This window comes from Cebidichthys violaceus, unplaced genomic scaffold (assembly GCF_023349555.1).
Source record: "Cebidichthys violaceus isolate CVI_PGR_0920_01 unplaced genomic scaffold, fCebVio1.0.p SCAF_13, whole genome shotgun sequence".
Lineage (NCBI taxonomy): Eukaryota > Metazoa > Chordata > Actinopteri > Perciformes > Stichaeidae > Cebidichthys > Cebidichthys violaceus.
The window spans coordinates 9,840,116-9,851,111 of NW_027176296.1; the positions used below are offsets into that span (position 1 = coordinate 9,840,116).

Here is a 10,996-nt window from a genome sequence, read left to right on the forward strand (position 1 = left end):
TTAGTTTGCAATGAGGAAAGTACACTGAAACATATTTTTAGACCAGATACTGCTGTCACTGATAGCATAACAGATTTTGATGATGGTAAAATCTATAAAGAAAATCAATTTTTCAACTCTAGTGAACCATGTTTGAGGATACAGTTGTACAGTGATGAGTTTGAAGTTGCTAATCCCCTAGGATCCAAAAGACTTCTCCATAAAATATCAGCTTTTTATTTTACTGTTGGTAATCTTCCACCCAAACACAGATCTGTTTTAAGGCATATTCACCTATTGATACTTGTGAAACACAGGCTGATATAAAACTATGGATTGGAAACATTTTTAGAACCATTTATTTCTGATCTACAGAGGTTGGAGACAGATGGTTTACAACTCATTTTTGAGGAAAGGAACTACAGTATTAAAGGTGGCCTAGCCACTGTATCTGCAGATAACCTCTCATCTCACGCCCTTGCAGGTTTTAGCTGTTGTCATGATGACAAACTACACATTTGCAGACCTTTTACTGCACTTTCTGATCATTTGAGTTAGGTATCTCTGTTTATTGCACTGATCTGGAATGTCAATCTTGTATAATGGCTTGTGTTTTGTTCCTTTTTGAAAACTTACAGGTATCCGTCTCATATTCAGTATGTGCAGCTCCTTAGGTCTGTCCTGCTCAACTTCCCTTTTCTGAAGGAAAGTTATGGATCTGGATATGTAAGTATTCTCTCATTGACAAAAAGAGTCACGCTAAACTGAATTTTTTGCTTCATACAGAACATTGTTGCAAGCCGGAAACTATGAATGTTTAGTTAAATCTACAGTGCTTTAATTTGGTTGCCTTTCTTGATGAAAGAGTTCCCACACATGAGGTGCTCAAGTTGAAAATCTAACAATAGTGTCTGTTTTTAAAGCTTCTGGCTATGATTAACGGTGTATTTTTGGTGATTTAAAGAACAAAAGATGATTTTCAAACTTAGCAGTGGGTTTAGCGGTCAGAGGCAAGTCAATGTAGTTTTTGAATAGTAAATATCATATATCTAATTGGCTAACTATCCACCCTTCATTGATGTCAGTTATCTTGCAACTAAGAATTGACCTTGTGTCACTAATCCTTAAATATCCATGTATAAAATAAAGTGAATTTATATCTTTCCAAGGATGCATTGCATGAATCATTGAGAAACAAGTTTAAAAAAGAAAGGAAGCCACTGGTGAACGTGGACGAGATAGATAAAATGAGGCAGAAATACTCTGCACCAAACACAGAGAGAAAGAGATCGTCAGATGTCCAGCCCTGTGTCCTTCTGAAGAAAAACAAGGCTAGTTTTCATCTACATAAGTGTTAATGGTTGGAGTATTGTATACCTGATGTTAAATGCTCCAGCTCAGTCCTAATTGTGTCATTGTTTATTACTTAGCAAACGGATGCTGGGGAGGATGAAAGAAGTACGAGCCACCATATTGCAAAAATGAAGCAGGAGTGAGGGCAATTTGGCAACCCATTAGCTATCGGTTTGACGACAGATATGCCCCTGGGGGAAAGGGGCTATATTTCTGGGGTTACAGTGTAGCTGGCAGATATCCTGGCCCAGACTTCCTTTTCAGTGTGTTGTTTGTTTGTTTACAGTCTGATGAACTTAAGATGCAAGACTGGAGTTGGAGTTGAGAAACGACATGTACAACAAGATGGTTTTACATGTAGCCAGTTTACAAATCATTTGAAACCAATAAATAGCTTAAAAAACTATTAATCAATACTAAATACTTTTTCTTACCTCATTTGAGGCATTTTCCCTTTAAGCCTTTTAGAATATCCCATATACTATGTTTTGTGTAGAAGTGCTCTATTAAGTTGACTTGACGTTTACCTAGATACTTTTATCAAAATCAACACTCCTGAGGAAATTAGTATGATAGTCTTAAAACTTTGCAGAATCAGAATTGTGACTTTTATTGAAAAATGATTTGTCATTTGCAGGCCAGTTGGTGAATGCAGCCATACTCCTCCTACCATCGGTCTTCAAAGAAAATGCATCACAGCTGTTTGCATTACAGTCATTTTTTTTTTACATTACAGTCATTTAGCAGACGCTTTTATCTAAAGCGACTTACAATAAGTGCATTCAACATTGGTAATCAAAAGAACTACTAGTCACCAGATGTCATAAGTACATTTCCTTTTCCAAACAAGCATCTAAGAGCATAACTCAGAGCCAAAGTACAGTGCAGAAACAAGAAAAACAGTTAGTGCTATAAGTAATACGAATACAATAAGTACAACAAGCTAGTATGAATACAATAAGTGCTAAGTGGAAGGCTCAGGGTAGCACTTCCTGAAGAGGTGGGTTTTCAGCCTGCGCCGAAAGATGGGCAGCGACTCCGCTGTCCGGACGTCAGTGGGAAGTTCATTCCACCACTGTGGGGCCAGGACAGAAAACAGCCATGACCGGGTTGATCGGCCGCCAGGACCTCTGAGCGACGGGGCAACCAATCGCCCCGAGGCAGCAGAGCGAAGTGGTCGGGCGGGGGTGTAGGGCTTGACCGTGGCCTGGAGATACGAAGGAGCTGTTCCTTTCACTGCCCTGTAGGCTAGCACCAGAGTCTTAAACTGGATGCGAGCTCTTACAGGTAGCCAGTGTAGAGAACGGAGAAAGGAAGTTGTGTGGGAGAACTTGGGGCGATTGAACACCAGGCGAGCTGCGGCTTTCTGGACAAGCTCCAGAGGTCTGATGGCCGACGCCGGGGCTCCGGTGAGTAGAGAGTTGCAGTAGTCCAGGCGGGAGATGACAAGAGCCTGGATGAGAACCTGCGCCGTCTCGTCAGTGAGGAAGGGACGAATCCTCCTGATGTTGTAGAGCAGGAATCTGCAGGAGTTTGCAATAGATAAGGTTAGTGATTTGTGTTTGTGGGGGGCAACTTGAATTTGTTTATTTAAAAAAGGGAAATGTGTACTAAAATGCAATGCCAGATTCTGGATTTTAATATATTAAATATATTTTCAGCAAATTAAGATTAAGTGCAATTTCCAAAATATGACATCTAATGAATTAAGTAATTTAATATTGTCAACAAACTAGCATTGTATGTGCAACTAAGCATATCAGAAAGCTTTAATCTTTAAACATTACAGAATACAGCTTTAAGTTTCAAATGTTTTGTTTCAGGAACCACTAAGCCCAACACCCACAATTGTCCTGAGCAGCAGCGATGGCAAGCCCCTGAGTGACGGCACAAATGTTTTTGTAGCAGTGGATGGACAAAAAATGATGGTAGACAATGATGAGGCAGACATTTCATTGGCCATGGGTGTTGTGTTGGCCCTCTACCATGTTTTTGATCTTGCATACCCTTGTCAGCTGAAAAAAACATTTTCATTTTTGGAGGCATTTATCCTGAAGCTGGACACACGGGTACCTGTAGCTGTGCAGAGAGTGGCAAATGCTCTGAACATTTCTTAGATAGGACACTGCATGTAGCACATGGATTACACTGTATAAAGTTGATTTATGACAAAGTTAAGTGCAGTACATCTGCAGGTGTTTGTTTTATCCGAGAATCAATTTGCCATCATTTCTGTGCATGTAAAAGATGATTTAATAGATCATCACGGAAAAGATCCTGGAATAAAAAAGACTGGGAACCCTTATTCCATTGTTATGCTGTTTTAAAAGTACAATTTGTTCACGTTTCCAAAAATCGGTTACTCAAAGAACCACTTATTCCTTGGAAGAACCATTTTTAGCTAAAGAACCATTTGAAAAGGGTTCTTTATGGAACCATTTGGGTCCATAAAGAACTTTTTTGGGAAAGGTTTTTTAAAGAACCTTTTTTTCTTTAGGTTCTTCAAAGAACCATTTCTGGTGCCTCAACAAACCTTTTTTTGAAGGTTCTTTGAGGCACCTTTGTGGGTTCTTTAAAGAACCATTTAAGGAAAAGGTTCTTTAAAGAACCCTGGTCTGAAAGGTTCTTTGTGGAACCAGAAATGGTTCTTCTATGGCATCACTCCGAAGAACCATTTTTGGTTCCAGGTGGCACCTTTATTTTTCTGTGTATTTTTCTCAGTGCAGGAGGGATAATACGGCCAAAACCTTCTATCACCTTCTATATGAAACAATCACAGCGGAAAGCCTTTTTTTATACTCGTGAGTGAATTAAATACTGATGAAAAATGAAAAGTACTGAGTATTTTCTCATTTTATTAAGAACTTCAGTAACTAACAGTAATAGTTGCAAGTGAAAGTATAGGGGAAAACCTGATATTTCCAGCTAGAAACTGACTGTTTACGTGTGTCCACACATATACAGACACATCAGATCAAGACAATAGTTAGATTTAACGCAATTTGATCCGATTTTCTGAGAAATTTGAGACAGTGCTTGCTATTATCAATTTAGATAACGTAATTGTGTTTCAGGATATCTCGGTGTATGATTTCATGACGATACAATTCTATTGAAAGACAATTAATTATCATATTGAACTATCGCAGAGCCCTTTGGTGCAGCACTCTGGACGGTTTCTGCTTAAGGAATCCAAAAACCTAGCACACGCCCTTTCTTCACTGTTGGACATTGAACTGGTTTCTTAACCTTAAGTTGTTCAGTTAACCTCTCAGCGATGGCGTCGCCCAGTTTGTAGTTTTGGGGATTTTGCTGAGGACAAGTCTATAAGAGCTACAGGAAACTGAAAAAGCATACAGATAACAAATTACTGCACTAAAAAGGGAAATGCAGGTAACTGACAATTTCTAACACACGCTTCTGCGGTCCATAACATGGCAAATTTAAGCTATGACATTGCAACTACAATGTGTGTGTGCTTGTCTTCGTCTAACACAAACTGTAGAAATTGTAATGTTAGTTGCAGTGTTTGATCTTACTTTCCCCTTGTTATCTGCAGACGTGTGTTTTAGAAATGGACAGTTACAGTCATTTCCATGTAACGTAAGCATGGCCTGCCTCGTACAACACTAGCTGCTATTGGCCTGATTCGTCACTTCTGTCGTTTCGCACTTTCCAGTCTTTTCGCGGTTATTTTCTTCGGCGATCGCCATCCAAAACGTAAGTAATATCAATTCATACATATCAAAGAATCTACATGTCAAATTTCATGAATATATATGGACGTTTACATGTCTAAATACTATAGGAAAGTGACTTTGATGAGAGAAAGCAGAAAGAACACTCGGGCGACGCTCTTTACTCTGAAAAGTGTCTCTGTATTTTCACCGTACTGCTAATATGAGTTAGCGTATGAGTGTAGTTTGTAGCTAGCTTTACACTACTTTGTCTAGCCAATGAAAATATAGCATTGATGTGTGACATAATCTGTAGTCGAGGGGAGGGAGGCAGAAATGTTGTGTCTGAAAAAATAGTTGTGGCCGCGGGAAAAACGACAAAGAATCATAGCGCAGGCAGCTGTTTGTTTATTTTTAGCTCTGAAATATAATAACAGACATATGTAAAATAAAGTGTTTTTCTTGTTTATCATAAGCCAGGCTACATAAAGTATATTCATGGACAATGATCTAATAAATGATGCAAATAATTTTGGTGTGTGTGTGTGTTTGAGAAAGAGAGAGAGAGACAGACAGACAGAGACTGTTGAGAGCCTCTGCTGGCTTTCAATAAATGTACAGTACATTTATTGAAAGCCAGCAGTGGCTCTTATGATTAGAAATATTTTTTATGTAGATAAACCTCCAATATAATACAGTGCTAAGTTATATATAAGGTTAACCAAAATGTAATGCTTTTGACACAAATTTCTCTTGTGGTTTATGTTCCTGCCTGAAAAGATAGAGAACAGAGAGAAGGAAGAGAAGAGAGGCAAAGGGAGACATAAATAAGCAAATAAAGAGTAGAAAGCAGACTTAAAGAAGCAGAAAAGAACAGAAATAAGACATCAAGAAGCAGAAAAGAACAGAAATAAGACATCAAGAAGCAGAAAAGAACAGAAAGAAGACATCAGAAAAGAACAGAAAGAAGACATCAAGAAGCAGAAAAAGAGTAGAAAGGAGACATCAGAAAGCAGTAGAAAAGACAGGGAGAAGCTGTTAAAGTAAGAAAGGTAGGTACTGTGTGTCTGTGTGACAGTTTTTTCCATTACAGGAGGATCAAGAAAAGAAAAGATGGATATAGAAATTGTAAATCTGCAATGGTTTAAGGTAAATATATTTATGTCTATGCATGTGTTAAATATGCATGGTAATCTGGCAATTTATAGAATTATTCAATTTATTGAGACAAATAATGTGGCTTTAAAACAAATTTTTAATTTAATTTCTTACTATGCCAAAATGAATGTGTATTTGCAGATGCCAAACATTAGGCAAGTTCGGAAGAGGGAGAGGAAGACAAGGAAGTGGACCCAGGAGGCCATGGCACAGGCCCTACAGGAGGTGAAAGCAGGCAGGCTCACTCTACGGCAGGCAGCCCAGCAGTTTGGGGTCCCGAAGTCCAGCCTGAGTGACCGAGTCAGTGGAAGGGTGTCCTCTGACTGTGTCTATGGTCAGAGGACTCTCCTCACCCCTGAAGATGAGGATTCCCTGGTGGAGTACTGTTTGTATTCTGCCAGTCACGGGTTTCCACTGACGAAGCCTCAGGTCCTGGCCCACGCTCTGGCCATATACAACCTCCGCCACCAGGAAGCACCAAGAACCGTGCTTGGCCAGACGTGGTGGATTAATTTTAGGGAGCGGCAACACCATCGCCTGACTGCCCGGACCCCAGACATAATTGACCGTGGGAGGGCATCCTGTGCCAAGAGGGGGCCAATTGAGGAGTATTTCGGGCTCCTCACCACCACCCTGGAGGAGCACGGGTTGAGGGAGAAACCCCGTCAGATATACAATTGCGACGAGACGGGGTTTCAGCTGGACTCTACGAGAAGAAAGGTGATCGTGCCCCGGGGGACTAAACATGCTTACAGGCAGGCCCAGGGAACCAGAGACCACATCACCGTCCTGGCCTGCCTCAACGCGGCTGGGGAGGATGTCCCCCCTTTCATCATCTACAAGGGGGGATATCCAGGGGGCCCCTATAATAAGGAAGGGGTTCCCGATGCCCTCTACGGGAAGTCGCCAGCAGGGTACATGGACAGTGAGCTGTTTAGGAAGTGGTTTGTCGGGCACTTCCTGAAGTTCGCCGCGCAGGAGCGCCCGCTGCTGCTCATTATGGATGGACATCAATCCCACCTGGATCCAGAGCTGGTCCGGGCGGCACAGAGGGAGGGGGTCATTCTCCTGTGCCTGCCACCACATACGTCTCACATCCTTCAACCTCTGGATGTGAGTTTCTTCGGACCCTTGAAGGCAGATTTCTCTGGTGTTACAGGAGATCTGTCGGCAGTGAGCCACTCCTTCTTGGTTTCTAAGAAGGAGTTTTCAAGGGTCCTAAGAGACTCCTACCAGAGGGTGAAGGATCGGAGACTGGTGGTGGCTGGGTTCAGGAGGTGTGGCCTCTACCCTCTGGACCCAATGGCCATCGACTGGTCACGGGTCATGCCGTCCGGGCCGCGGCGTGGGGCCTCCTCACCACCTCCGCCAACCCCATCGGCATCTTCCTGGGCTGTGCCTGATGTTGCCCTCCCCTCCCAGCATCCCCTTTCCCCAGCCCAACCAGCCCCTATCCCCAATCCCCAGAACCAACCTCCACCTGCCCCTCCTCCTCCCAATCCTTACATCACCCATCCCCTGGTAACATCAGGCCGGATAACAGTAGACCTGGCCCACCTCCTGGCCGAAATAAATTACAACCGGAACACCAGCAAGGTCAGGAGGAACATCACCAAGGCCAGGTTACTGACAGCTCAGGAGATGTCTGATGTCATCGTGGAGGCGGAGGACCGTGCTGCAAGGCAGGAGGCCCAAGCTCTGGCCAGAAGAGACAGAGAGCAGCAGCGGGCCGGAGACACCGGCCCGGCAGCCACTTCCTCTACCCTGTCTGGCGGCTCTCGCCCCAGCCGCAGAAGACCAGTGTCCCTCGGGGCTGCTTCAGCCACCAGCTCCGGACTTTCCATCGCCGGTCCCTCATCCCGCTCTGCCCCCTCTTGTGCCTCCCACGGTCCGCGGCTGCCTGCCAGCAGGACCACATCACCACCGAGCCTGCCTGCTGAGGGACACCACCTTCCCCCGTCTACTGGTCAGCGCATATCTATTATGCATTTGAATTCACGTATAAATCAGAATGTATTAACTATTGTGATGCATAAACATTATTATGAGTATGTATTTTAGTGTTGTAATGATAAAATATGATTATTATTTCAGAGCCTTCAACATCGGCTGCAGGACATGGCCTCTATGGGTCCCAAACTCCTTCCTCTCCCTCCCACCGTAAATACTCTAAATAATCTGAAAATAGAAACAAGCAATATTATAACATGATGGTGACATTAGCCACGATGAAGAGTAAACAAAACATGGTTATGCTTTTTCTGTTATTTATACAGCCTCCCAACCTGCACAGACCAGACCATCATCCAGCTCCTCGTCTGCTGGACCCACGACATCCACCGGTAGTGTACTTAATGTAAAGTTTCATTGTATGCCAACCCATGAAATGATAGTTGTCTTTAATTCAAAGTTAAAACAAGTTACATTCTATTAATAGGTCACACTCCTGAAGAGATGGAGCAGACAGTTTGGGAGTGTGGCCGGTGCCGGGAACCTGACCCCCTGAGAGCTTGGAGGGATTGGTGTCGTGGGTCCAGTGTGACAGCTGCCACACATGGTATCACACCATGTGTGTGGGTTGGGACGAGGAGCTGGATGATGAAGACGATTATTTTAAATGCCATTTGTGTCCCGATTTTTGATTACATTTTTTTTTAAAGTTGTTGGTCGGTGTCTGTTTGAACTTGACAGGCCAGGGTAGAAAATACTGCATCATCTACTTTTTGCATGCAAAAGGCAGGATTTTGGTTTGCATGTGTAAAATCTACTCTACAAAATGATACGTTAGCACAACATATAACACCCAGACAGGACACATTAAATACATTAACATAAAACACAATATATGCTGCATAGAAAAAGCACCAGGTAACCGATGTGATGTGCTGGCTTACCTAACTAATTCAAATATTTTATATTAACAGGTATAAAATCTTTTTACAGTTTTGTTTGTTTCTTTTCAAGGGGGAGTCTGTACCGCTACCCTAAGGGCAGTAGCTACAACTAGTGATTCAATGGATGGTTGTGTGTCTAACATTGTGCCACTTAAGCTCTGGACTGCTTTGCTGTGAAAGGACAGCAGGTTTGTTTGCAGCCTGTAATTGCACTACCCAGTTTGACTACTTTGGGAAGCTTTGTCTTGCTTTTGACACTTGATGTCATGATGTTCGGCTTCTGACTGTCTTCAGTTCAGTTTAAGGATCAAACTCTTCAGTGTAATCTAGGCTTTTATACGTTTTGTTTGTATATAGGTTTAATAGTTTAGCAGCCATCTATTTTCAACAGTTATCGCGTAACGGTTGTTGCTGTAGATTGTTCATAGTTTTTCCATCTTTCCATAAACAGAAAGTAGCGTACTGTGAATCACAGCGGAGCGGACAATGGGGCTCTCGGTTACCAGTGAGGAGCTCCACTACTAACAGCTACTGACAGTTCCTAAATTGTTGAGCTAATCTGTAATTCAGCCTTAAAAGTACTGTAATAATAATAGTACATGGGAGCTGCAGTAAAAAGGCTGAAACATGTGCTCACAATTTTTTAAATAAATATTTGCATCACCTTTTCAATCATTTGCACAAGTTATTTGTCTTTCACTTAAACAATGTGGCTTTTCAATCATGAATACTTGTGTTTTTGTTGTAATCAAACTCTTACTCTGCACTGTGTGTTATGATAGTAATTCTTATGTGTGCATAATTGTTAAATTCCATGCATCAGCTGGTGTTTTGCCAGTGATTGACATGAGAAGAGTTTAACAAAACAACCAGCAGGTGGTGGTATACACTCAAACGGGAATTAAGGAGCTTTTATTGCACAATTTGGAGTTGTTGAAGCGTGATATCTTATTGTGAAGGACAGAACTACGGTCCCGGAGGTGTTGACAGCATTGATGGTAATTTTGGCGACACTGCAACAAGCGAATATCCCCGAAAAACCAGCAGCACCCAATGTTTACAACGACATAGAAGTTTGGACGGACTAGGCCAATATCGGCGCACGGCTAATTCACCGGCGTTAGCGTCCTTTTAACGACTCTGGTAAAGGCAAAGCTAACTTTAATAATTACAACAATATTTAGTTCGAAAGCCACAAAGTTAAACTTTAGTTTAACACCATTAAATCATCTGAAAACATTACACGATCATTTTTATCAATATTTTAAGTGAATTTTTGTTGGAACGTTAGCTAAAACTGTCCGGTTTGGGGTACACATCCGTTACATACACCGTATACAAAAATAATGACCTCTATATTTAACGCTAAATACCTTCTTACATGTGACAGCATTAGCCACTGGCACTCTTCCGTTGTGCAGGACGTTTTTATCTGGCATCTAGTAATGTAAACAACCGTAACGTGTAACGTATAAAGAGGCGCCGCGGCGTAGATTGTTTGTTGCTGTGTACCTATCGTTAATTCACAGGACAGTAAAAGAAAAACCACTCACCCTGGCGAAAACCAAACGACCGCTATTGTAAAAGCACATTGGAGCCGAGATCGTGCACACAACCGCTGACAAAAAAAGTTGTATGCCTCAATACTTTGAATGCTTTCATTTGTTTTCTTGGGTAGCAGGATGTCTGGAGGATCCACCGCCTCAATAGCAGGAAAGTCTTTCAATTGAGTTGAAAAATCGCTCCCCTTCTTAACATGGGGACGAGGTCCATCATGTTGTGGTTTCCTCTCGTAATATCGACTTAACTAACACAGTGCGGACTTTCCTCTATCTCGTCTTAAAGCATAACCGGTGTTCTAAGCACAAGCGCATGCGCATGGCACTGTGTGTTGGCACTCAGTGACGTCAGATCGAATTTGGCTCGTCATCGGAA

At 42.3% G+C, this 10,996-nt stretch overlaps 1 protein-coding gene and 1 long non-coding RNA gene across 2 annotated transcripts; one reads left to right on the forward strand and one right to left on the reverse strand.

The window, feature by feature from the left end:
* Nucleotides 1-1,903: 1,903 nt before the first annotated feature.
* Nucleotides 1,904-10,991, reverse strand: LOC137870600 (uncharacterized). Its single transcript, XM_068708004.1, has 3 exons — nucleotides 10,968-10,991; nucleotides 10,615-10,868; nucleotides 1,904-2,855 (listed from the first exon to the last, which is right to left on the reverse strand). The coding sequence occupies exons 1-3, from the start codon at nucleotides 10,989-10,991 to the stop codon at nucleotides 2,297-2,299; spliced, it is 837 nt and encodes a 278-aa protein (XP_068564105.1). The 3' UTR covers nucleotides 1,904-2,296.
* On the forward strand, nucleotides 8,263-8,666 carry LOC137870152 (uncharacterized). The gene is made up of 3 exons (XR_011102686.1): nucleotides 8,263-8,327; nucleotides 8,444-8,509; nucleotides 8,605-8,666. It is a non-coding gene; the product is annotated as an uncharacterized lncRNA (long non-coding RNA).
* Nucleotides 10,992-10,996: the final 5 nt, after the last annotated feature.

Excerpts from the sequence above, each read along its gene's own strand:
- LOC137870600 (XM_068708004.1), bottom strand. The coding sequence starts at position 10,991 with ATGACGAGCCAAATTCGATCTGAC. Across the intron at positions 10,869-10,967 it reads CGAGCCAAATTCGATCTGAC|TTAAGTCGATATTACGAGAG; the intron begins GTCACTGAGTGC and ends GCACTGTGTTAG. Across the intron at positions 2,856-10,614 it reads GTCGTTTGGTTTTCGCCAGG|ATTCCTGCTCTACAACATCA; the intron begins GTGAGTGGTTTT and ends AAACTCCTGCAG.